The following is a 27,650-nucleotide window of genomic DNA, read 5'->3' on the forward strand; positions in this document are numbered from 1 at the left end:
TGAGGTAGGAGTTGATTAGTGGGAAGATCTAAGCACTTAGTGTGTGAGAAGATCTTGCTGAAGGAAACCTGGTGAGTGGGAATCACTCCAGTGCAGCAGGAGGACTGGACAGAGTAGGTCAGGCAGGCCCAAATCCTAGGCAAGACCAGTCGCCTGGGGCAAGATACCTTCTCATCAGGTCAGGGAGCTTTGGGACTCTATGCTGGGAACACAGACCCTTGAAGCAGAGGGGCTTTTTACTTTAGCAGTCAGGAGTGGAAGATGACTGCTTGGATTCGCAAGGCACCCAAGGCCTGCTGCATCCTTCATGCTCATGGTCTTTGAATTCTCTCCAGTGAGGGATCCCAGGGGCATTTTAAAGTTTCTCGAAGCGAGTCAGCCTTTGTGCAACTTCCCTACTGAGGTAAACTCCACATAGTGAGGGCCTGATATTCCCTCTGAGTTGATGAAAGGCTGACGTCTCACAGCCAGTACTTTTCAAATTCAAAGAACAAAAGTCCACTACGTCCTGCATTTATTGGGATTCAGCTAGAGCTCAGTGCTATTGGAGAGAGGCATTTCCATTGCTAGTAAAAATTACTGATTTTATTTATTTATTTACTTATTTTGGGTCACACTCAGGGTCGTACTCAGGGCTTACTCCTGGCCTGTACCCAGGGATCACTCCTGATGGGCCTTGGGGAACTTATTGGGTATTGATAATCAAGTCTAGGTTGGCCACATGCAACGCAAGTGTTCTATGTGCTATATTATTGCTTCAGTGCCATATGGAATTTGTTTTAAAATAGAGACCATACCTAGCTATAGTGTGTGTGTGTGTGTTTGTGTGTGTGTTGTGTTGTTATTGGTGGTGGTGGAGGTTGGGTCACTCTGGTATTGTTCAAGCTTAGGGGGGTTTCCATGGCCACACTCAGCAATGCCGGGATGAGATGGAATATGTGGAGTGGGAATGGAAAACGGTTTCACTAGTTGTATTCCCAGTCTTGGAAAGTTGTTTTCTGGGAAACAAATCACTCAGTGTGGACAACAGCTTTTATTGCTTCCTTATTGATCTCTTCAAATTCCCACTGTTGTTAGAGTCAGTAAAAAGTTCATTAATAACTTTGTGTTTATACAAAGACATTGCATTTGGGGCTGGAGAGATAGTATAGGAGGTACAGTATAGGCCTTACCAAGTGGTCTTCTTTGATACCCAGCACCACATATGGCCCACAAACACTGCTAGGTGTCACTGGTAGGCACAGAGTCGGGAATAGATTCTGAGCACCAGTGGGCTGCCCCCAACTCCCTCCTACCCCACCCTGGAAAAAAGAAAACCTTTGTATTTGATGATGTTTGTAAAGGAAGGGCCTGTAACATGTAACCTGCACGAGAATCTCCAGAAGAAAACTTAGCCTTGCAAGGGTCCCACACTGACCCACAGGCCTATACTGGGCCACAGAATAGACTAGGACAAGAAGAAATAAGCTCAAACACCGTGAAGGTTTGTGGTAGTACTAGGGCGTGGGGCTACTCCTAGCTGGGTGTGTACTCCTGATGGTTTTGTAGGATTGGTTTGTGCTCTGAGGACCACACAGTGTCAAGGATCTAATCCTGCACTCTGAAAAAAAAAAAAATCAACTGAAGCTTTTCAGGTTAAGCTTGACCTCAATTCTTTGGGGAGATGGGAAGCTGAATTGGACAAACACAATGATTGTTCATTTCCGGTGCCAACCAGTACATTCCCGCCACCATCTGGCCACCTGGCTCTCTACAGAGCTGTAATTGGTAGCCACTTGGGACTGTTTACATTTAATTTATAATTAAAATAACAAAAAAAATCCAAAATTCACCATCTTCTAACCCAGGGTGGCATGGAGGGGGAATAGCTTTTGTGTACTTGAATTACTTTTGAGGGGGAGGGTTGGTTCACACCCAACATTACTCAGGGCTTACTCCTAGCTAAGTGCTCTGGAATCACTGGTGGAATCTGGAGGTGCTAAGGGGACCATGTGTGGTATGTTTGAATTGAACCCAGGTCAGCTTCACGAATGCATGGATCTTATCCATTGTACTAGCTTCCTAGCAAATGCCATTCTTTCTAGATTCCCATACTCTGGTATAGAAGAGAATGTTACTTCAGGACCCCACTGACTTAAAGTTATCTGCTATCTATTACATCTATTACGTTTTCCAGCTTTTAAGTCAGCATACAAATATTTGCTTTTCAGGATTTTCATGATAAATGGAAGCACTTAGCATAGGGCATGACTCAGGGGTTTTTTATTTGTTTTGTTTTGGGGACCACACCAGGTAATGCTCAGGGGTTACTTCTGGCTCTGCACTGGGGCATTACTCCTGGCGGTGCTGGGGGACCATATGGGATGCTGGGAATTGAACCCGGGTGAGCCACGTGCAAGGCAAAAGCCTTACCGGCTATATTATTGCTCTGGCTCTGTCTCGAGTATTTTGATAAGTAGTAGCTATTATTTTCCTTCATTTGATGACTTCTAACGCTAGTTACTTCACACAGGTTATGAGGATCTTGATTGGATTATGCACATAGAGACAAGAAATTGGGACTCCTCTGCTCAGTCCTATTTCTTCTTTTTTTTTAATCTTCTAAAACTTATAATGTTTTTGAATTACTGTGAACTACAAAGTAACAAAGTTATTTGTGATTGAGTTTTAGGCATACAATGTTCCAACATCAACCCCTTTATGGGTGTCCACTTCCCTCCACCAATATCCCCAGTTTCCTTCTAGCCCTGCAGCCTTCCCCTCCCCTCCGCGATCGTGCTAGTGTTCCGGACCCTAACCTATTCTCCCAGCCCCGCCTTGGCGGCACGCTTTCTACCCAAGACCAGTTCTTCTGCTCTTCCGGTTGTATTGCCTTTGGGCATTTGGCATTTCCCCTCCCCCCCCCCCCAAGGTATTTTTTACATCCCACTTTTGAGAAAGTTCATTCCGAGTCTGTGTCTCTCCCTCTCCTGATTTCCTTAACACGATACACTTCAGATCCACCCAGGCAGTAGCAAATCGCACGACCTTTATCTTTTCTTACGGCCACGCAGTGTTCCATTGTGTACCTAGCTTCTTGATCCAGCAGTCATCAGTCCTACCTCTACTCTTAAACCCGGGCTTCTTGCTTTTCAGGAAAGCTCCATCATCGCTTTCCGTCTGGTGCATCTCAGGAGCAACGAGCCTTCTTTTCTTGTGCGTGCTTGCTCTCTGGTCCCGCACCGGGAAGCCGTGTGCTCTGGGAACTCTGATGCAAACGCCCGGGACTGAAACCAGGTCTCCTGCACGCCCAGCCTGCACTCGCAGTCCGCTGGGCCACCTCTCCGGCCCGGCGTGCATGCTGTTGAAAGCGATCCCACGCTCTCTTCCCGTTTTCCGTCCGTGATGCTCTCTTTTGGGGTTGTTTTTTTCCCCTCTCAGCTCCGTCCGACCACGAGTTCTGCATGGGGAGCCCTCCCAGAGGAGGCGCACACCCAGCCCGCCACCCTGGAGGGCCCGCCCGGAGCGTGGCGCGGTGCAGCGAAGCGCAGCGCGGAGCCGCGGCGCGCCGGGCCAATCAAAAGAAGTTTGGCCCTCTGCAGTTTCCGTCCGCTCGCGAGGGGGCGCTGCGGCGGCGGCGGCGGCGGCGGCGGCGGCGGCGGCCGCGGCTCCCGGGGCGGTCGCAGGCCGGGGCCGATCGGGGCAGGTCGCGGCGGCGGCTGGTGGCCATGGAGCGGGGCGCGGAGTCGGCGACCGTCAGGCGGCACCGCGGCGGGAGCGAGCGGCGGGACGGGCCGGCGGCCGCGCGGCCGTCGCAGCGGGCGGCCCTGCAGCCGGAGCCCCCGGGGGACGCGCCCGGCGGCGGCCGCGAGAGGACGCGGAAGCGGAGCGCCGGGGGCCCGCGCGGACTGTCCGAGGCGCGCGCCGCGCTGCTGCTGGCGCTCTACCTGCTGGCGCTGCGCGCGCTCGTGCAGCTCTCCCTGCGGCAGCTGGTGCTGCGCGGCCCCGCCGGCCGCCCCGGGGACTTCGACGCGCGCCGAGCCAGGTACCCCGCGGGCTCCCCCACCCCCGCGCCCCGCCGGAGCGCCCCGCCGCACGTGCACGCGGTGCGCGCGCCCTGCAGGTGGGGGCGGCTAGGGCGCGGGTCCCCCCGGGGCTCCGCGGCCCTGGGCCCGACCTGCGGGTCGCCGATGGGCAGCAGCACCCACACCCCCACCCCCACCCCTGAGCCCCTCCGGGCTCTCCTCTGCAGCCAGCTACTACCTTTTGCCCCCCACCCCCACCCCCGTTTGCTTGACTGCTTTCCGAAGGTGTGGACTTGGACTGGTTTTTTTTTTTAATTGTTTTATTTTTATGATTATTTTGTATATTCTTCCCAATTCGGTTTGCGGAGAGGGATTGGATGGCGTGGCGGGAGCTTTGGTTTGACTTTCTGGGGATCCCCGGGTCTTCACACTGGAAAACTCTGAAGTCTCTCCCTCCCTGCTAGATCACAGCATTTTAGCATGTCAGAAGTTATCAGATTCCTGGAGTTTGCCCTGGGGCCCCCCCCACAGTGTGAGGCTCGGCTGTTTCATTATTATTTTTCATTAAAAAAAAAAGGAAAAGGACAAAAAGAAAGTATGCTGGTAAAGGTGATGAAGGAAGGCACAGATATTGTAAGCTAAGTGTGTCAAAGCTCATGAAACCGTGATTTAGCAAAGACTTGCCAACAGCTGCTGTTTTAAAAAAAACGGTTCCTTTTGATTCCAAAGTACTAGGAGGTTATTTTCTTAAGGACTCACTGGAACACATAATCTCTCCTCCTTCCCCCCAGCACCTATACACACACTTGGAACACAGCGAAAGACCCAACAATTTTTTTTGTTGTTGTTTCAGGGGTAGGGTTGATTTTGGCCTGAATTGAAGTTTTTAGGTCTTGTGGGCTCTGGAGGAGGGCTAAGTTCATTTAACACTTTTTTTTTTTAAATTTTAAAATTTTTATTAGTGAAACACCATGAGGTACAGTTGTAGGCTTACAAATTTTTGTGCTTGGGTTTTGATTATACAATGATCAAATACCCATCCCTCCACCAGGGCCCATTTTCCACCACCACAGATCCCAGTATCCCTCCCACCCCCATTCCCCCCCTCATCCCACCCTGCCTCTGTGACAGGGCTCTTCCTTTTGTTCTCTCTCTCCTTTTGGGTGCTGTGGTTTGCAAAAGAGACATTGAGTGGCAATCATGTTTGGTCTATAGTCTACTTTCAGCATGCTTCTCCCATCCTGGGAGGATCCTCCCAACACCCTTTATTTGGTGCTCCCTGCTCTATCTGAATTCCCTTTTCCCCTAGCATGTGTGGCAGGCCTCCAAGCCATGAAGCAAAACTCCTGGTACTAATCTTGGCCACTCTTGGGTGTTAGTCTCCTATTTTGTTACTTTATGTTCCCCAGATGAATGCAAAAAAATATGGAACGCTTCATGAATTTGCGTGTCATCCTTGCGCAGGGGTCATGCTAATCTTCTCTGTATCGTTCCGATTTTAGTATAAGTGCTGCCGAAGCGAGCACTCATTTAATACTCTTAGCACCGTCCTCCTGTTGTTCATGCTCGAGCGGGTACCAGTAACGTCTCCAGTGTGAAACGTGTTACTGTGTTTGGCATGTCGAATATGCCACGGGGAGCTTGCCAGGCTTTGCTATGTGGGCGAGATACTCTATGTAGCTTGCTAGGCTCTCCGAGAGGGTGGAGGAATTGAACCTGGGTCACTTTGTGCAAGGCAAATGCTATTGCTCCGGCCATTTATCATAATTTTTTTTTATTTGAAGTTTTTTGAGATGTGAAGGGTCATTTCAGTAGTGCTCAGGGTCTCTGCTTGCTGGGGGTCACTCCTGGGGTTGCTTGAGGGACCATTGTGATTGAAACCGGGCCTCCTGTTATGCCTTTCAGCCCTTTTTAAGCTCTCCTTGGCCAACCTCTTTGTCTTTGATCTTTAATTTTAGCTCCTTAGAATCACTGGTGTTCTTTAGAGTGGCATCCTGAAATTGTATTGTCTTTTTCTAGCCTTTAGCACTTAGAATTATTTTTTGGGGGGTGTCACAGCCAGCGGTGCTCAAGTGGTTACTCCTAGCTCTGTACTCAGGAATTGGTCCTAGTGGTGCCCAGAGCCATGTGGGATGCCAGGATTCAAACCAGGCTGGGTGGGCCGTGTGCAAGGCAAGCACCCTGCCCACTGTACTGTTGCTCTGGCCCCTTGCAATTAGAATTGTGAATGGAATCTCTGGTCTTTGTATTGATTTCATACATGGAGTTTGAGAGAAGTTGGGAATGGGGTGGACAGAGGATTGAATGCATGGGACACAAATGATGAAGCTTTACAGGTTATTTTCATAGCATTCTTGAATTAATAGCAGGCAGCCTTTTTATGTGAGAAGTAAACTGACTTGGTTTCGGATGGGAGAAGGGTGGAGAGGCAGCGTTGCTTTGTGCTGAGTTCATTTTAAACCTTGCACATCTTGTTGTGTGTTTGCTCACTTCCAGGGATTATCTTGAACACATAACAGCGATTGGTCCCAGGACTACAGGAAGTCCAGAAAATGAAATTCTGACAGTCCATTACCTTTTGGAACAGATTAAACTGATTGAAATTCAAAGCAGCCATCTGCACAAGATTTCCGTCGATGTACAGCGGCCCACGGGCTCCTTCAGCATTGACTTCTTGGGAGGTTTTACGAGCTACTATGACAACATCACCAATGTGGTGGTGAAGTTGGAGCCCAGAGCTGGAGCTCAGCATGCCATCCTGGCCAACTGCCATTTCGACTCAGTGGCAAACTCACCAGGTATATACTTTTTTTTTTCCCCCAGGCATTTAGTATTTTGAGAGGCCCCAAGTAGGCCATAGCCAGAGAGGTCAAAGACTAGTCCTGACTTGGTGCTTGGGAGAGCCACGTGGTGCAGGGGATCAAACCATGACTTCTCCATGCAAAGCGTGCATTCCAGCACTTTGAACCACTGCCCCCGCCCTTTCTAGATATTTTGAGGCCCTTCCAGCCTAGAAATTTTATTAACGTTGTCCAAGTCAAGCTGCTTGGGCAGTTGTGGGGATGCATTTTCATGGTCAAACCTTGTATTCGGTTGTGCTAAATAGAAAAGTGTCACTTGAAGATCTACTTTTCAGCAGGGAAGGGGTTGGGAGGTGGAGGGAAACCCTCATTCTCTCTCTAGCTTGCACTGTGCCCTGAGCACCTCCGGTGTGGCCAAAAACCAAAATTGAAAAAGCCCAAATCTACTTTGCATTATTCTCTCAGGTGCTTTACTTAAATTTTTTTTTTTTTTAAAAAAACATTAGTACCAGCAACCTTGTGACAGACACGAAGTGTATCTGGATGGACAGTTCAGCCTTATCTTTACCAGTGTGTGTCACAAGTCTAGGGTTAGGTTGGTCTCATGAGATGTTTACTCTGCTGGGTGTGGTGCTAGGAGTTGGGATTCTTGTGTTTAAGCAATTCTTGGCTCATAGGATATCTCTCAATTTCTGTGGCCTGTAAAGTAAGAATCTTGGTCCCTAGTGATTAGAGTAACTCATTAATCTATAAATTGTCCTCTTAACATACTGGCAAAATTGAGCATTTACTGTTTCCATGGGGCAGTAGTTTTGACATAAAACATTGACACAGTCTTTGTTGAATGAATGAACATCCTCTAAATTGACCTTCCATTATTTAAAATAAGATTCCTCAGAACAGTGTTTTCAGTAATGAGAGACTCTTCATAGGGTGGGGTAGAAAAATCATAACATTTTACCATGGAATCCATAGAATCGGCATTTTAGGAGATGAACCCTGAGTCACACGGAGTTCACCCTTCACTCAGGACACTGGAATAAATACCAGGGGTCAGGCACACACCCGCACCTACTGCTGGGATTCCTGGCCGAGCATCTGTTTTAGCTACATGTGAATGACCGAAAGAGAGTATTAGGATGTCGGTATTGCGCCTTTTGGCAGATTACACCTTTCCTCAGTTTCTGATCTGTAGAGATTCTGACTCCTTTCAGAATGGCATTGCCTGGAGGATTAGATACAAGAATACATGTAGCCTGGCTTCCAGAGATGTAGTACAGTGGGTAGGGATCTTGCTTTCCGTGTGGTCTACCGGGTTTGATCTCCGCACCACAAATGGTCCCTCAAACCTTGCTGAGAATGATTTCCTGAGCATAAAGCCAGGAGTAAGCTCTGAGCACTGACACATGTCCCCCACCACCCCCCCTTCGCCCTGAAGAGGGAGTGGATATGTACAATATAGACTAGACTTATACCTGGCACCAAAAATTCTTTTCTTGTTTTTTTATTTTTATTTTTTTTTTCAAAAATTCTTTTCTTCAGAAAATTTTTTTCTTTAATTTTTAAAAATGTATTTATTTTAATGTAGCAAAAGCTGCAACTCTGAAAACAGTTCTAGAGTTGAAATTGATTAGATAACAAAGTGCCAATATTAAAATCTTTATGTTAAAAATCAGGTTTTTTTTTTTTTTTTTTTTTTTTTGGTGAAAATTGTTTTGTCTCACCACTGGGTTGTTAAGTCCTTACCTGAGGATTTACTAAGCTGCTTGTTGCTTGTTGAGTCTTCTGTGTTACTGTTTTGGTCTGTTGAGTTTAGTCAGCCTCTGTGTTACTTTCCCACCTAATTTGGTGTGCTCCTGTTGGAATTTCAGCACTGAGGAGTTTGGAGGGGTCCCCAGTCCGGAGATGTCAGGATCTACGAATTGGCAAGGCAGTGGACACGGGAAGTGGGTGTGACTGCTGGGGCTTCTGGAAGTTACGGGGTGGGGGTGGTTTAGGGGTAGGCTCTCTCTAAGAAGACCCCAGAGTTCTCAGCCTGGACGCCAGAGACCTGAAACTCTTTGCAGGTTGTTGTCCCTGCAGAGTTAGTGAAGCAGTGGAGTTGAACTGTTGGCGTGGTGGCAACTGTGGGATGTGGGTGCGGCTGCCCGGTCTTCTGTCAGGACTGGGACTCGGTCCAGGCCTCTTCTGAGGGAGCCCCGGGGTTTTCGGCTGGGGGATGGGGGGAACTGGTGTGTCATGATTTTTAGCTGCCCGCCTTGCCCCTCCTCAGAGGTTTAGTCGTGAATTGGTAGAGCAGGACCAGTGGGGGAGTCAGCATGGTAACAGTTATGGGAGGTGAGCTTGCTTTTAATTTTCTTTTTTCTTGTTGAATGAACTTTTATTTGTTTATATATTTTATTGAGTCACTGTGGGCTGGAGCGATAGCACAGCGGGTAGGGCGTTTGCCTTGCATGCGTCCGACCCAGGTTTGATTCCTCCGTCCCTCTCGGAGAGCCCAACAAGCTACTGAGTGAGAGTATCCTGCCCTCACGGCAGAGCCTGGCAAGCTCCCCGTGGTGTATTCGATATGCCAAAAGCAGTAACACCAAGTCTCACAATGGAGACGTTACCGGTGCCCGCTTGAGCAAATCGATGAACAATGAATGGGAGGACAGTGCTACAGTGCTATTGAATCACTGTGAGATGCATAGTTGCAAAGTTGTTCATGAACTTTTCAAATGCATGCTTATAAATTTTATTTATTTTCGTATTATTTGAATTTAGAGCAGGTTTAATATGAATATCTGTTTATACAAAGTACAGAATGAAACTTACTTTCATACTTCATAGTTGAATATCTTAAATTAGAAAGCTTGCCAAGTCTGTTTATTTAGCACATTGCATACTTTGTCAAAAATCATTATAAACATTTTATTAAACTTTTATTCTTACTAGTTTATTTTTGGGGCCACATTTAGTGGTTCATGGGGCTATTCTAATTCTATGCTTGGGGGTCACTCCTGGCAGTGTTGTGGATCAAACCTGGACCTCCTGCATACAAAGCATGTGCTCAGCCCTTTGCACTACCTCCCGACTCCGATAGTTTTGTTTGTTCATTTGTTTTTGTGTGTTTTACTCAGGGCTTACTCCTGGCTCTGTTCTCAGGGATTACTCTGGCAGTTCTCAGGGGACCTGTGGGATACTGGGGATCTTTCGTGGGTCAGAATTGTGTGAGGTAAACACCCTATCTGCTGTACACTTTTTTTTTTTTTTTTTTGCTTTTTGGGTCACATCCGGCAATGCACAGGGGTTACTCCTGGCGGTGCTCAGAGGACCATATGGGATGCTGGGAATCGAACCCGGGTCGGCCACGTGCAAGGCAAATGCCCTACCCGCTGTGCTATCTCTCCAGTCCCTGCTGTACACTTTTTAAAACTAAAAATTGTACTATGGAGACTAGTAGCCTTTTTATATCTATTTCAAAGCAGTAACTGCTAAAATAAGCATCACCCTATCATCCATTGTCCTCTTTTTATGATGGTGCTGTTCGCTGGTGGGACAAGTCTTATAAGACTTTTATACCAATAATCTCAAGGAAATTTCATTCAATGCATTGTCAAAAATAATTGGAAAAGAAAACACGTGAGTGACCACTGAAATAATTTTAGTGTAGGAGCTCACTGAAACCACCTTTGTTCTTTAAAGTTCTCAGCAGTATATGGGAACCTTGGGAACTGATACCTGTCAGGAGTGCTGCAGGAAGGCTGGAGAGAGCTTCTTGGGTTTTCTGTGTGGTTCTAGGGTGTTGGTTAGAGGAGCCATTGAGCTAATTGGGGGTGGTTCTAATTTCAGGGTTAATTCTAAATGGAATGGAATGTTGTTTAATCACCAAGTCTGCCTGTCTTTTGCTTTTTTGAGGATATTTGACCCTTCCTCAGGTCTGTTCTTGCTTACTAGAAACAGTAACACAAGGCAAGACAAATGGACAGCTTTTTTTTATCAATGCTTTATGGGTATATTTCTTTCAGCTTACCTTTGAATTTCCTCTTACTTTTTGTTTTGGGTGATGCTCAGGGTTTACTCCTGGCTCTGCACTTAGGAATCACTCCTAGTGGTCTTTGGGGGATCATGTAGGATGCTGGGGATCGAACCTGGGTTGGCTGCTTGCAAGTCAAGCACCCTGCCTGCTGTGCTGTTGCACCAGCCCTGCCTTTTTGATTTTCTGTTGTCATTTTGGGCCATACCAAGACGTGCTCAAGAGTTTCCCCTGGCACCATGTTCAGGGGTTGTTTTTCACAGTGCTGGGGCCCACATGGTGCCAGGAATTGAAGAGCTTCCTGCCTGCAAAACATGCACAAAACATGCACTGGAGAGCCTTTAGTTGGCCAAGAGAAGGAAAGACTACCATAGAATGGCCACATACAGGGAACTGTGAATTATTTCTTATAGTACATGTTAGAGGGAGGTGTCATTAACCTGCCCTGAACCAGGAAAAAGCAGGGCAGAATGATAACTTGGCTTCTTGCGTGTGTACCCAGAAATACGTTTTTCTTGGCTTTTGGGTTACATCTGCCAGTGGTCAGGGCTTAGACCTGGCTCTGTACTCAGGGATCACTCCTGATAGGGCTTGGGAGACCATATGGGATGCCAGGGATCCAGCCCAGGTCAGCTATTAACAAGGCAAATACCTTATCCATTATACTCTCTCCAAAACCAGAAATACTTTTGTTTGTGTGTTACTGTGTCTCTTCTCTTTGGTGACCCTTTAAACTTACTATTATTAGGAACTGTTTCAGATGTATACAAAACCACAGGCTCTTTATGAAGCCAAGTGTTCCTATCATCTAGCATTAGCTTCAACAGTTTGCTGCTTCTTTTTGTTTGTTTTTTTGTGGACAGCTTTGGGGATCAAACCCAGAACGTACACAGGTTAAGCAGATGTTCCCTCACTGAACTTTATCCACCATCCCAGGACCTGACACTTAAAAGTCAAGAATAATGACTTGATATAAGTATCCAACCAATTTAACTATCTCTTCAAAAAGCAAAGATTGGGCTGGAGCAATAGTATATTGTGGGTAGGGAGCTTGTCTTGCATGTGGCTAGCCGAGTTCGAGCCCCAGTACCATATGGCTCCAGTAAACTGTAGCACTGCCATCAGACCCGAGCAGAACCTTTTCTTGGCCCCATTGACTGAGAGTTGCTGGGAGCATCCTTTAGGCCCTCTGAGCACTGCTCTGGCGACCTCCCTTCCCTTCCTCCCCTCCCCCAAAAGTCAAGGGGACATAGCTCAAGTGATGGAGCACATGTGTTAAGCCTCTGAGGCCTGAAGTTTCTACCACATGATGCTCCTTAGCACCACCACAGCCTGAGGGTGACCTGCTACCACTTTGGTATAAAGTCCAGGCTTTAAAGTCATCTTCATAGGCACCTTTAATTACTATACAAAGATTCTGCATCAAGAAAGAAGTTAAGTGACTTGATATTGCCCTGTGCTTCATGATAGCAGAGACCAGGACTAACTGCTGGGTCATAAGTATCTTTTTCTATGTCTTTCTAGCTTAGCTGTCTTCCTTATACTTTCTAATCACATAGTTTCCCTTTGGGGAAACCTTGGAAAAATTCTCTATCATCCTCTGTAAAGACCGAGTGATTTGCAGTTTTTATGATTTTGGCAGGGGAGCAAGCAGGAAAAGAGTCGGTGGCAGTGGACATACTACAGGGGACTGCAAATTGCAGAAGTAAAAATACTACAAAGGACATAGAAGGAGGATAAAGAAGGAAACGGATTGCTTTGGGTTGACGAGAATGCCCGTTTCCAGTATTACTTTGGACCCCATCTGGGCGATTAGTTAAAATAAGTATTAGCGAGTGCCCTAGGCAAGGCATGATTCTAGACACAGAGAGTAAGTCAGAGGGCCCAAGCATATAAAGATTTTTGTTCTCCTGGAGCTGAGTGCTGCCGGCTGGAGTCACCAGGAGACCGCGGAGCTGTGCTGCCTGTGGTTTCATGATGCTTCCTTGATGAGGAAGCACCATTCCTTTCCTTGCTATATTGGTTCGTTCTGGAGAGGATTTCTGATCTGAGAGGCTCATCTGTTTTTCTTATTTAAGGTGCCAGTGACGATGCAGTCAGCTGTTCAGTGATGCTGGAAATCCTTCGCGTCTTGGCGACGTCTCCAGAAGCCTTACAGCATGCTGTCATATTTCTCTTCAATGGTGCCGAGGAAAATGTCTTGCAAGTGAGATTCGATGATTTCAAATACTTCAGGCATTTTGATTATCCATTTGAATGATACTGTCAATGCTATAGAAGAGATTCTGTGCCTAGCAAAACATGAAACACTTCACAGCTAGGGGATGGAGAGATAGGCCAGGGACTAAGGTGCTGGCCTTATATGTGGCTAATCCTGGTTTAATTCTTGGCACTTGTCCCCAAGCACTGCCAGGAGTGATCGCTGAGCCCTAGGCCAGGAGTAAACCTCGACCACCTCCAGGTGTGGCCTTATATCAGAAAAGAACCACAAAGAAAAATTTAAGTCAGCTGGGCTAGAGCACTCAGTGAGCTAGAGTGCATGCTCTGTAAACAGGAGACATGGGTTCAAATCCTGACACCACAGGGCCTCTCGAGCACTGCCAGGAGAGGCCTGAGTACAGACCTGGGAGTAGCCTGAGCACCACTAGGTGTGGCCCACAAAACATATGCACAGCCACTTTCATTCACATCAGAATTCACTCTTTGGCTTAGGACAGAGCCTCTTGCTTGATTTAGGAAAGGGCTCACCCGAACTTTCCATCTCTGGTTATCTTGTACACCCAAGGATTCAGATATTTCGAGGCCTGCACACAACTGATGTTAGGGGTCATTCCATCTCTGCTCTTGTTTTGCCTGATGTGGTGCACAGCCCCATACTTATTAAGAATGTTGTTTGTCACCACTCAGTGGAAATCAGGTTGCCTTCTGTGACGGGTAACTTTCCACTGAGAAAACAACATGCAGCAATTGTGCAGAGGGGGAGCAAGAAGCACACAGAGATCTTTAGATTGTACCTTTGGGAAAGGTTATTTTATTTTTCTGTTCCCCTCAACAGTACAGGCATTCTGTCTTCAAAATAAGCCAAATAAAGTCTTCAATGATATTAGATTGTTTAAGCTATATCTGCTTTCTTTCCTTCTTTTATAGGCCAGTCATGGTTTCATTACTCAGCACCCTTGGGCCAACTCAGTCCGTGCATTTATTAACTTGGAGGCAGCAGGTGTTGGAGGAAAAGAACTCGTGTTTCAAACAGGTATGTGAGCCTGTGCATTGTGTAAAGAATAGCTGTGCCATTCTTGTTTTTACAGAAGTGGAAAATTTTCAAGGCTGAAGAGATAGTTCAGTGGGTAAGGTGCTTGCCTTGTACTTGTACACAGTGACCTGAGTTTGATCCCCAGCACCCCATCTAGTCCCCTGAACCCTGCTAGTAGTGATCCTATAGCATTGAGCCAGGAGTAAGCCCTAAACACACCAGGGTATGGTCCCGAAATCATGATCACGACGATCACGGCCATCCTGTTGTTTGTCGATTGCCTCGAGCAGGCCCCAGTAACGTCTCCTTCGTCCTAACCCTGAGATTTTTTAAAAAGTGCCATATTCAAGGCGCTTTCAGAGTTAGGAGAATGAGAGCCATCATTGTTACTGGCATTTGGCATATTGGGTATGCCACGGGGAGTTTGCCAGACTCTGCCGTGTGGGCAGGTTACATTCGGTAGCCTGCCACTTTGTCCAAAGTAAGAATGAGATAATAAGATGTCACGCAGCCGCAAATGCGGCTGCGTGCTTCTGGGAGCTGGGTTTTATAGTCTCTGGGTCTTGGCCATTGATGGGATTACACAGCGCCAGGGGGCCAGTTGGTGGGTGTGACCCCTGCCTACTGGAATATGGAGGATCTGGGTGGAGGTCCACCCAGGTCCCCAAATAAAAGTGGAAAATTTTTGAACATGTGTAATGATTCTAAAGAAACATTCATTATATTAGTTTTGGGTTATCCCAAATTTAAGCAAGTATTCATTTGAATTTCATAAAACTGGAATACCATGAATCAGATTTCAAGACTCAATTTATTTTAGCCAGGGTGTAATAAAATGGTATTGGAAGATCAGTGCCATTTCCCTTTTTTTAGAAGTCTGAGTAATGCATTTCATTCACAGATGTAGTATCTGCCAGGAGCTTTACTAATGACTGTGTGGGGGCAGAAGAAGGACTAAGGAAGTGAGTTTCGGTAATTAAGCACCCTTTGAAGACATGATATTGTTTAAGTTATGGAAATAGGACAAGTCTAAGTATGTCTTCATCACCTATGCAGTACAATGGTTTAGTTATCCTTTCAACTTATATTAAACTTCTACCCGAGTTCCATTCCTCCGCCCCCCTCGAGAGCCCAGCAAGCTACCGAGAGTATCTCGCCTGCACAGCAAAGCCTGGCAAGCTACCCATGATGTATTCGATATGCCAAACACAGTAACAACAAGTCTCATAATGGAAACGTTACTGAGCCCGCTCGAGCAAATCAATGAACTACGGGAGGACAGTGCTACAGTGCCACAGTGTACACTACCATTCAGAGTCCGGGAGACATGGGGTGGAGGGATAGTACAGTGGGTAGGGGGCTTGCCTTGTACAATGGCTGATCAGGTTTGATCCTCGGCTCCCCCCCAGTCCCTCCAGGAGTATCCCTGAATGCAAAGCCAGGACTGAGTCCTGAGCACTGCCGGTGTGGCCCAGAAACAAAAGCTATACAAAATGGATGTATATTTTATCATGTAAACAACTGAGAATCTCAAGGTCACAAAGTCAGAAGCAGGGTTCTGCTTTATGCCCCTTACTCTTCATCCACCTAATGGAAAGAAGCTGGTAGCTCCTGCTGAAACGGGTCAGTAGATGCTTAACTATGACCCATTTCGCTTTCATTCTTGCATGTCAGACAGGAGAGGAGGAGCGTTTATGATCATCACTAGATCCAAAGGCAGCACAAGAAAGTTCTGTGAGGGAAGAGACACTGTCTTTCCTTTGGTAAAGTGTTATGGCTCCACATGGGCAGGAGAATATTTTCTCTTGTGGGCGTGTTTCTCTGCACAGCCCTGCTTTAAACTTACTGTCTAGCACCCAGCCCTCCTTCCACAGGGAAAAAACCAGTCCTAATGTTTCGACTACCTCTCCTGCATTTTTTTCTGTACCCCTCCTGCCAGGCCCGCCCCGCCTCTCTTCTGGCAGGCACTTCTCTGTCTCTCTGTCTCTCTGTCTCTTTCTCTCTCTCTTCCGCCTCCTCCCCTTTTGGGCATTATAGTTTGCAATACAGATACTTAAAGACCATCATATTTGGTGTTTGCCCACTTTGAGCACACATCTCCAATCTGGAGCAATTCTTTCCAATCATTATTGTCATAATGGTCCCTTCTCTGTTTCAACTATCCTCTCCCCCAGCCTTTGAGGCTGACTTCCAGCCATGGACCATTCATCCTAACCCTTGTTACTACTGTCCTTGGATGTTAGTATCTTGCCTTTTTTTAAAAAAATTTTTAAACATTTAAAAAAAATATTTATTTCCCACAAATGAGGGCAGTCATTCTATGTCCTCCTGACTTGTTTCACTTAGCATGATACTCTCCATTTCCATCCATTTATAAGCAAATCTCATGACTTCATTGTTTCCTAATAGCTGTCTAGTATATTCTATTGTGTAGATGTACCGTAGTTTCTTTAATCAGTTGTCTGTTCTTGGGCACTTGGGTTGTTTCCAGAGTCTGGGTATTGTGAACAGTGCTGCAATAAACATACAAGTGCAGATGTCATTTCTGCTGTGTGTTTTTGCAGCCCAGGGGTACATATTATCCCAGAGGTGGTATTGCTGGGTCCTATAGAAGCTCAATTTCTGGTTTTTTGAGGAATTCTCATATTGTTTTCCAAAAAGGCTGAACCAATCGGCATTCCTACCAACAGTGAATTGAGATTACCTTTCTCCGAGAATCTGTGCCAACACTGGTTGTTCTTACACTTTTTGATGTGTGCCACTCTGTGGTGTAAGGTCATATCTCATTGTTTTGATTTTCATCTCCTGTATGATTAGTGATGTAGAGCATTTTTTCATGTGCCTTTTGGCCATTTGTATTTCTTCTTTGAGAAAGTTTCTGTTCATTTTTTCTCCCCATTTTTTTGATGGGGTTGAAGGTTTTTCTTATAAAGTTCTACCAGTGCCTTTGGATGTTAACCCCTTAACAGATGGGTATTGAGTAAATATTCTTTCCCATTCCGTGGGCTCTCTCTATTTTGGTCACTGTTTCTTTCGAGGTGCAGAAGCTTCATAGCTTAATGTAGTCCCATTTGTATATCTTTGCTTCACTTGCTTGGTTAATGGTGTTTCATCTTTTAAGTTGCCTTTAGCTTCAGTGTCATGGAGGGTTCTCTCTCTGTTTTCCTCCAGGTATCTTATGGATTCAGGTCTGATAGCGATAGCACAGAGTAGGGCATTTGCCTTGCACGTAGCCAACATAGCCGACCCGAGTTCGATTCCTCTGCCCCTCTCGGAGAGCCCGGCAAGCTACCAAGAGTATCTCGCCCGCACGGCAGAGCCTGGCAAGCTCCCTGTGACGTATTCGATATGCCAAACACAGTAACAACAAAGTCTCTAATGGAGACATTACTGGGCCCGCTCGAGCAAATCGATGAACAATGGGAGGGCCTTTACCTTTACCTTTTACCAGGTCTGATATTAAGGTCTTTAATCTATTTTGACCTGACTTTGTGCCTGGCATTAGACGGAGGTCTGAGTCAGATAATTGTTCTTAAGGAAAAGTCCAGCTCTTCCAACCGGTGCCACATTTCCATATTCTTGTCCATTGCAAAATCCCTTGGAAGAGCAGAAGTCCTCTGTTTCTGTTCTCGAGCCAGCTCTCATCAGCTGTAAGTTCCCCATGTCTCCAGAATGTACTTATGGAAGTCACATCTGTAAATTCAGTGGTCGTTTGTAGGTTTCTTCTTATTTTCCTTCCACAGTCACATTCACCATGTTCGTCCCCCCTCCTGCTTTTTTTTTTTTTTTTTGCTCCTTCGTTTCTTCTGCTTGTTGAAGCCACCAACTCAAGTAGTGCCGTGGGAATCAGGTCAGCCATATTGGGCTTCTGAACGTTGGTTTTGCAGGCTTGACCCTGAGAGCAACGTGACACATATCTATACTCTTTGTAGTAAGGAAGACTGGACTCATTTTTTGGGGGGAAAGGATTTGTTTTGTTCTGGGCTCCTGAACCTGACAGTACTCCTCTCAGTGCTTGGGGCTGGGGGCCATGTGTTCTCGTGGATTGAATCTGGAGCTCCTGCAAGCAAAGCGTGGGTTCCAGCCCACTGAACTCTCTCTGTGGCTGGGGTCTCACTCTTAAGAAGAAATGATGCACAAGAAACTGAAATCACGAGTAAGGATTTATTATTATTGATTTTTTTTTTCTTTTTTTGAGTCATACCCGGCAATGTACAGGGGTCACTCCTGGCTCTGCACTCAGGAATTGTCCCTGGCTGTGCTCAGGGGACCATATGGGATGCTGGGAGTCCAACCCGGGTCAGCCACGTGCAAGGCAAATGCCCTACCCGCTGTGCTATCACTCCAGCCCCAGGATTTATTATTTTTTAATTGAAAAATTTTTTTACTTCTGTTATACACTTTTTAATTAGACTCCTTAAATGAGAAGACCATTGGCCCTAGGAAATGTAATAATGATGTAAATCATTAAATCACTATAAATGTAATAATGATAATCACATACCTTCTTAAAAAATTTTTTTTTGTAAAATTTGTTGCATTCAATATCCAATGCCAAGCCACCACCATTGTACCTTCCCACCACCATTATTTTCCATTTTCCCAACTACCACTCAAGCCTGCCTGATAGCAGGCCCTGAATAATTTTTACATTGCTTGTTCACTAAAAATAATCGAAAAAGGTTTCCTTAGAAGAAAGTGAGTGTGAAGATTGTTGTGTCTCACCGTGGGGCCATTAAGCCCTTGTATAAGAGACTGCTAACATGTTGTTACCGGTTAAGCCTTGTGTGTTAATATTTTCTTAATTGAGATGGGTTGCTTTCTACTTTACAGCCTATCCAATCTGGTATGCTACTCCTGGTATATCAGTGGTGTAGAGTTTGAGATGTTGTACGGCCACAAATGTGGCTGCATGCTCCAGAATAGTAAAATTTTGAATGGAGTGATACAACTGGAGATAAATTTTTAACTGGATGGTGACTGGGGTTTGGAAACATCACTGCAGCTTTTTGATCTCTTTCGAGATTTATTTACGCATCTCTAGTTCATATCCAGTCACTGAGCTTATTTGGCATCAGCCGGAGGCAGTTCATGGGTGTGACTGCTAGGTTTCCAGAAGAACAGGAAGATGATGGGAGGTCGCTCATCCCCGACTCTGAGATTTCTGCCACAAAACCCACATACCTGAATTTTTCATCTGATCATTTCTGGATGAGGCTCATGCCCTGAATGAGATGAGTCAGGATTTAGATCAGTACTTCTCAGGATATTCTGAGGGACTCCAGGTGAAAATTACATAAATGAGATAGACTCCTGTCAGATAGGCTGGTAGGACAGGGCCACAGGAAGGAAACAGGTTGGAAGAGAGCTGTAGTTAGTTAAAAGTTGAGAAACACTGACTTAGATGGCAGCAAGAGAAAGAATATTAAGTGAAAACATTTTTGTCTTTTTCTATCCCCTTTATGAGGTAAAGAAGTGAAAAGCTTTCTGCCGGAGGCAGTAGAGGTCGTGATGAAGGGCACAGGCTCTGCAGTCAGACGACCTAGGCTTCGACCTTAGCTATAGCACACGCTGGACTCACAGCCTCGAGTAAGTCACGTAACACCACAGGCTTCCGTTCCTCATTGTGGGATGTGCAGCTGTCTTCCTTGTAGGATTATCAGCCAACAAGAATATCAAGTTGATCATGGATGGGGCTGCTTTTGCCTCAGTTCTGTCGGGGAGTTCATTTAAGTCCAGAATTTATCATTCTTCCCCATTCCAGTCTCCCCAATCCTCCTTTTCACACAGAAATCCAGCCTCTTCATAACCTGTACGTCTCAGCGAGAGGCTGGAGCAAGTCTGTAATGTCCAGTGGGATCTGTAAGCCAGGTAGCAGATATTTCAAGCCATAGTTTTGCTGCTTATTGCACTTATCTATCTCTCAGGCTTTTAAACTTTTGTTTTGGGTTGGTTTTGGTTTTGGTTTTTGGATCACCCCTGGTAGTGTATAGGTCTTACTCAGGGATCACTCCTGGTGTGGTGCTCAGGTGACCATATATGGATATGGGGTGCTGGGAATTGAACCCAGGTCAGCTGTGTAAAAACAAAGCATCTTTCCTACTGTATTATTCCTCTGATCCTTATTTCTCAGGTATATTTTATGGTCCAGTATATAAAATAAACTTAAGAATTTATTTCTGAGTGTTTTTGTTTCATCTTTTATCATGGTATGATAAAAACACAGCACCCGAGTGTTCAGTGTAATAGAACTTGTACAAATTAAGTATGATTTTGTGACCAGAACTCAGATCAGTTATCAAGAGTGTTGCCAGCAAGCAGTCTAGAAGCCCCCCTAGTCATTCCATTACTCTGACCCATGTCTTTGGTGTTTAATTTTGCTTGTGGACTCATGTTTCGGAGAATGACCTTTTATCCTGATTTTTGTGATGGTAATTTTCTTTATAGCTTAACTTTGTTTTCCAGTGTGGTCTTAACAATAGTGTTTTTAAGTAGTAACACGCGAACGTGTCAGTAATAATATTTTATAATGGTATTTTAATGTGATAAGCCACCATCAGTTTTTCTTTTACATTTTTGTTCTTGGTGCTTTGCATCAGCAGCCATGAAACGTCAGATTACTGATGATATTACTTTTGGGGCATTAGATGCTTTTGTGTGTTTGTCTTGGGGTCATATGCAGCTCGGGGTAAAACCAGGATCTGCTGCATTGAAGGCAAACACTTCAACCCTTACATTGTTGCTCCAACCCTGGATTTTGGTATTGGTAGCCTTTACTTTGTAAACTTCCTTTTTTTTCCTTTTGTAATACGTGCTTTGGAACTATGAAAATATCCTGTTTCTCATCAAACTTGGATCCTAACTTTAGCAGTCATTGATTTGCGCCACAAAGCATTCTTGCTTGAACATTTCCATCTGCAGTGAGCTGTTGGAATTCTGCTAGAAGGGAGACTTTCTGGTCACCTTGATTTGTGTATTTATTTTAGCATTTTGTGCATTTTTGTGTAATGTTGGGATTTTATATTGTTACTATCACTTTGATGTATGAGTTGTTCCAGTGTGGCCCTTCAAACTAGTACATGAGTTCTGACATGTTCTCTGATGTCTTCCTTTGATCATTTACTTTCTGACACAGAAAATTCCAGTGTACCTTGTTCTTTTCTAACTTTAAGCCCGGAATTAGCCGTTTCTCTCTGGAGACCTGGTCCTTTTATATTCATCCTGTTTGGGGTTTGTCAAGTCTTTTTAATAAGTTCATGGCTTGAATTTTTTTTTTTTTTTTTTTTGCATTTGGGTAGGTTATTTGCCATCCACTCTTAGAACATTACTTCTGCTGCGTTGTTTCCACTTCTGGGATTCCAGTTACTTTTATGTTAGACCTTTCCACTGTATCCTGTATGTCTCTTAGATACATTTCTGTGTTTTCATCCATTTTCCTTTTTTATTTTTAGTGTGGGTTTTGAGGTCAGACCCAGCGGTGCTCAGGCCTTACTCCTGGCTCTGGACTCAGCAGGGCTTGGAGTCAAATGCTGGGGCTCAAACCAGGGTGGGTCACTTGCAAGGCTAGTGCCTTTACCTCTGTTATCATTCAGGGTGGACCACATGCAAAGCAAGTGCCTTAACCTCTGTGCAAAGTAAGTGCCTTAACCTCTACTGTCATTCAGGGTGGGCCACATGCAAGGCAAGTGCCTTAACCTCTGTGTTATCATTTTGGCCCATTTCCACACTTTTTCCATTCTGTATTTCTAATTCTTTTGATTTTTAATTGTCTTCTATTTAATCTTTTATTAGATCATCTTTTAAAATTTGTATCAATTATTTTTTAGTTTCAGGAATTTCCTTTGGCATTAGTTTTTTTCTTTTCCTTAAATTGCACTTGTGCGGTTAAGTTATTGCTATCATCTTCTTAAAATATTGATTGTAGTGTCTGATCACCAAAGCATCTCCTATAGTAGTATATTTCCACACCCTTCCATTCCTCCTCCCTTTCCCATAATTTTTTTTTTCTGTAGTAAGCGATAGCACAGTGGTAGGGCGTTTGCCTTGCACGTGGCCAGTCTGGCCGAGCTGGGTTCGATTCCTCCGTCCCTCTTGGAGAGCCCAGCAAGCTACCCAGAGTATCCTGCCCACACGTCAAAGCCTGGCAAGCTACCTGTGGTTTATTCGATAATGCCAAACACAGTAACAACAAAGACTCACAATGGAGACATTACTGGGCCCCCTCAAGCAATTTGATGAACAACGGGAGGACAGTGCATTTTTTAAAGCAATTTGGTTATCTGCTTATAAAGTTACAAAACTGTTATTATTCTTAAAATTCATTGTGATTTGGGCCTCACCCAGCAGTGCTAAGGGATTATTGCTGTCTCTGTGCTCAGGGATTATTCCTTGCAGTGCTTGGGGGAAACATATGGTGCACGGATTAAACTGGGTTGCCTACATGCAAGACAAGCACCTAATCCCCATACTGTCTCTCTGGCCCTGAAACAAACAAACAAACAAGTAAACAAACAAACACTGTCCTCCCTTGTTCATTGATTTTGCTCAAGCCGGCCCAGTAACATCTCCATTGTGAGACTTCTTGTTATAGTGTTTGGCATATTGAATACTCTTGGTAGCTTGCCAGGCTCTCCGAGAGGGGCGGAGGAATCGAACCTGGCTTGGCCAGGCTGGCTGCGCGCAAGGCAACCGCCCTACCTGAAATATGTTCATAATTACTTGATCTAGCTACATCAGTCAACTTTTTGCTAAATTTGGTTGTCATAAGCAATCTCTGAATTGTTGTGGATTAGAACAGTGAAGACTTACTAACTTGTCCATGAAAGTTATTTTTTATTTTTAATTAATTAAATTAAATTAATTTATTTAATTTTTCTTCTTATTTTATTTCATTTTTAAATTTTATCTTTTATTTTTGTTTTATTTATCATAAGACACTTCTTACCCATTTTCCATAATTACCACACCATTTTTGATAAAGTTCAGACAGTAGGCAACAAATCATAGAGAGAAATATATATATATATATGCCTCTCGGAGAGCCCGGCAATGTACCAAGAGTATCCTGCCTGCATGGGCAGAGCCTGGTAAGCTCCCCGTGGTATATTCCATATGCCAAAATCAGTAACTATAACAGGTCTCATTCCCCTGACCCTGAAAGAGCCTCCGATCGTTGGGAAAGACAAGTAAGGAGAGGCTGCTAAAATCTCAGGGCTGGGACGAATAGAGATGTTACTGGCGCCCACTTGAGTAAATCCATGAACAACAGGATGACAGTGATACAGTGACAGTGATTTATTTTATTTATTTATTTTTAAATGTTATTTATTTTGTAATTTTTAAAAAATTTTAATGAATCACCGTGAGATACAGTTACAGACTTTCATGATTGCGTTTCAGTCAATGTTCAAGTACCCATCCCCCCACCAGTGTCCATTCCCCACCTCTGGAGCTATAGTATAGTATAGTATATTGCCTTGCACACAGCCGACCTGGGTTCAATCCCCGGCATCCCATATGGACCCCTGAGCACCACCAGGAGTGATTCCTGAGTGCAGAGCCAGAAGTAACCCCTGAGCATTGCTGAGTGTGACCCAAAATGCAAACAAAAAAACCATAATAATAATAATTAGTTTGCTTTTAAATCATAACACCCAAAAGTGTCGACAGAGAGAGTAAGAGGGAATGATGTGCCTACCACAGAGGCAGGAGGTGGGAAGGGTTGGGGTGGGGGAAGGAATACTGGGAATATTGGATGGTGGAGAATGGGCCCATGCTATGTTTTGGTTCTGCATAAACTGCAGTTATGTCCTTATATATGTTATGTTTCATGTAACCTATTCATTTTGGGTCCAGACTGAAGGAAGAGTATCAGTATCATGGCCACAGTCAACAAGAAGGATGGTTCATATAATTGTGTGTGTTTGTGTGTGTGTGTGTGTGTGTGCGTGTGCGTGTGCATGCGTGCATATGTGGGAGAGTGTGTGTGTCTGTATGATGTTGCTGTGGAACCCAGTGCCTCACATATCCAGGGTACGTGTGGCATTCCTGACCCCATGTGGTGGCTAAGTCGTCTTAGTTGTGGTTTGTGTCTTTCCCACTCACTATCCATTGACTGAACTAATTCATTCGATCAGGCCTGTGGTTAATAGGGGTGGGAGGCATATGTGCTGCTTCTCCAGGGAGATGTTATAAGTTACATGGAGAGGACTGAAAGATCGGGAATGGTAATACAGGTCATGTGACTATCCTAAAAAAAAGCTCTTGCATATGAAAAAGGTTTGTAGTGCTAATATTTTATTGTTAAAAATTCCTTTTTAAAAGGTGGTTTTTTAAAAATTCTAAGAAGCATATTAGGGAAACATTGAAAAAAAGAGAGAAAGGGATTAAAAGAATAAAGTCTAGACCCTAAACCAGCATAGCATCTTTTTTTCAGGTGTGTTGAGTAAATAGATGTGGCAAGAAAACTGACCAGATGAACCCTGCATCTCGTAACCCTGTGTTGTGTTCATTTCAGGTCCCGAGAATCCGTGGTTGGTTCAGGCCTATGTTTCAGCAGCAAAGCATCCGTTTGCTTCTGTGGTGGCTCAGGAGGTTTTTCAGAGTGGAATCATTCCTTCAGATACTGACTTCCGTATCTACAGAGATTTTGGGAACATTCCAGGTATTTTTGTCAGTAGCTATGGCTTTTGTAAAAGCAGATTTTACTTTCTGGAAGTTTGTAAGTAAACAGCATTTTCTGATAACAAATTCTTCATGAGACCTGTATAGTTGGACTCTCTTGAAACTTCTCTGATCTTTTCCTTTTTCTAAAAATTCCAGACTAATTTCATGCTTGCCCTCACTAGAACAAGCTGTCTTGCCCCGAAGCGTGACAGAATAAGGGAGAATTGCTTGGCCCTTTATTCCCAAAAGAAGGTGGTGGATTCTTCAAGGGTCTTTGGCTTTCATTGTTATCTTTATTTTGTCAACTCCCTTGGGAACTCATTTGAAGTTGTCTGAAGTTGAAATTTGGCTCTGGCCTGTGAGCGATGTTTGTGGCCAAGTTTCACCACCCTCCCAAGCTCGTATTACCACCTCTTGCCATGTGACTTAGCCTTCCTCTACAATAGTATTGCAGAGTGATTACGTGCTGAATTTTGTACCATTGCGGCCTAGTTTATAAGTGTTTGCAAGAGAAACATGGTGCACAGGGGCAAGGCTGGGCTGGCCAAATTCTGAGAACTTGTATGTTTAGTTCCGTCTGAAATCAGCAAGTCCGCATCAAAACTTGGCTTAATCTACACAGCAGTGCAGATGCTTGTCTGAAACCTCAGTGAACAAAGCTTTCACCGTAGGGTACGAGAGGAAAGCACCCAGACGGATGGGAGAGAGAGGAAGGCCCTCACTGAGATAGAAACCACTTCACCATCAACAGGGTGCAGTGCGGCTGAGATCTCTTAGGTGTGGAACTTGACTCTGAGGAGGGGGCGACATTGCGCCATATACACTGGGCACCCCAGTCTGATGGTCCTATCCATGAAATTGGAACTGGAGGCAAGAGAAGCTATAGAGTATAACGGGTTCGAGTCACTGGCAGGTGCCATCTTGGTGAATTCTCAGTCTTGCTGAAGGCAGGCAGTGCTGAGGGGCAGACACCTTTGAAATCAAATAAATCAAGTAAGTCAAAGGAATCTGGAATTTCCGTGAGAAGTGCTCCACCCACCTCCAAGAAGTAGCTGACCTAGGTGTGGCGGAGACACAGTGTCCTAGCGGTGAGCAGGCTGTGGCAGCCGGTCTACCTCAGACTACTTGCAAGCATGCCACAGGCCTACAGACAGCAACCTTTGGGCCTTCCAAAGCTAAAGTGGTTGAGATGGGAACCCCAGGTCTGCTCTCTTTCCTGCTGGCCAAACCACTCCCTGCCAGCCGCCGGGATGCGTCTCTGTTACCAATCTATGACTCCTGAAGGTCTGGATGACTGAGGTAGCCTCATTTCAGCTGAGATCTAGTGACCTTAAGCCCCCAGATGCCACTCGGGCTGTTTTGATCGTAACTTCTGAGTCCCCTTGGATGCTTGCAGTCTCAGCTCCTGGCCGCTAGCCAAGCTTATTCAAACTCCAGGCCAGAGAGGGGATAAGAAACGCTTGACCTCGGTGTTACGGCTGGTACCAGGTACTTGGCATCACAGATTTCCACCTCACTTGCCCAGACTGTGCTTGAACTTGGAGCCAGACATACGTGATTGTGAGGTCCCCGGTTGCTTCCCAGCCCCATGTGAACACAGGCCTCAAACCCCTAAACCTTTGTGGAGCATCGGGTATGGTTAGGAGATGGAGGAATTCACCTCCCGCAGCAGATCTGGACAGCAGCCTGGAAAAAAATAACCTTCAGTGGAGCTATACGTAAGCTACCTGAAGCCATCAGCGTAGCAGTCCTAAAGCAGCTCTTTGAAATGAGATGATCAGTGGAAGAGAATTTCAAGCAAGACAGACACATGATCAAAAGTTTGAGAAAAAACAAACAGCAATCCTAGCGCGAAAAGACACACAAGCTGAACCAAAACCAAAACTGAAAAATAGAGGAGCTCAGAAACAGAATGGATAAGCTGAAAATCAGTGAGTTCAAAGGGAAAGTTATAGAAACCATCGAAAAAGACCAGCAGAAGATAAAAATAAAGAGGAGAACATCTGAGGTATCCGGGACGGCTTTGATGTTGTAAATGTGATGTATAAATGTTGGGAACAACATTGATAGTAGAGGGATTCTGGAGGAATGAGAAAAAATAGGACAGAATTCGTATTTGAAGAAATAACAGGTGAGAACTTTCCCAAGCTGAGAAAGGAGTTGGACATCCAGACTGGAAATCTCAAAAAATTCCAAACAAAACCCAAACAGATGCACACTAAAAACACATTGTTAGTTAAAATGGTAAAACCCAAAGATGCAGAGAGTATCCTATAAAGTAAAAGTAAAGAGTTGTGTGTGAGGGGACCTACCGAGAACTAACGGCAGGTATTTCTGTGGGAGCTCCAGATGGAGTGGTATGAAGCACACAAGGCAGTGAGTGGAAAGGACTGTCCAACAAGAACATGCTGCCCAGCGAGGATGTCATTCAGGTTTGGAGGAGGAATCAAGAACTTTTCAGACAAATGAGAGTGAAAGAACAAATGTCACCACTAAGTCAATCCTGTTATACATGCTTCTATGAAAGGAAAAGAAACCATACTTGAAAAAGGAAAGAGACCCCCAGAAACATAAAATGTGGGAGAGAAGTTTCAAGTTTATTGATTCTTCTTATCTGCATTCTGGTTTTTTTTTTTATTCCTAAAATTTGTATTTGCTTCTTTTAAAACCGATCTTGTTTCTGAGTTAAAAAAACATTTTGGGACTCTTCAGTTTGCATGTTTTATTTTGGGTCAGTTTTGGTAATTGGTAGTTTTTGAAGAATATGTGTACTTCATTCAGGTTTTGAATTATGTTTCTAGTGATTTCTTTTGATCCATCTGATATTAGAAAATGTCTATAATATGATCTTCAGTTTTGTTTTTGCCTCATCTCTTTTTTTTTCCTTTTTCAGTCTAGACCTTAGGGAT

General features: G+C 44.8%; 1 protein-coding gene and 1 non-coding gene across 2 annotated transcripts in view; one reads left to right on the plus strand and one right to left on the minus strand.

The window, feature by feature from the left end:
• The first annotated feature begins 3,631 nt into the window (after nucleotides 1–3,631).
• ERMP1 (endoplasmic reticulum metallopeptidase 1) overlaps nucleotides 3,632–27,650 on the plus strand; it is a 58,169-nt gene continuing 34,150 nt past the window's right edge. Inside the window, exons 1-5 of the mRNA XM_056130585.1 lie at nucleotides 3,632–4,024; nucleotides 6,501–6,802; nucleotides 12,902–13,029; nucleotides 13,971–14,076; nucleotides 24,593–24,739. Of these exons, the coding sequence (XP_055986560.1) occupies nucleotides 3,708–4,024; nucleotides 6,501–6,802; nucleotides 12,902–13,029; nucleotides 13,971–14,076; nucleotides 24,593–24,739 (1,000 nt within the window). The 5' untranslated portion in view covers nucleotides 3,632–3,707. The remainder of the gene's footprint in view (nucleotides 4,025–6,500; nucleotides 6,803–12,901; nucleotides 13,030–13,970; nucleotides 14,077–24,592; nucleotides 24,740–27,650) is intronic.
• Nucleotides 5,424–5,530, minus strand: LOC130038795 (U6 spliceosomal RNA). Its single transcript, XR_008794784.1, has one exon. It is a non-coding gene; the product is annotated as a U6 spliceosomal RNA (small nuclear RNA).

This window comes from Sorex fumeus, unplaced genomic scaffold, assembly GCF_029834395.1.
Source record: "Sorex fumeus unplaced genomic scaffold, SorFum_2.1 ptg000079l, whole genome shotgun sequence".
In the NCBI taxonomy this organism is placed as follows: domain Eukaryota; kingdom Metazoa; phylum Chordata; class Mammalia; order Eulipotyphla; family Soricidae; genus Sorex; species Sorex fumeus.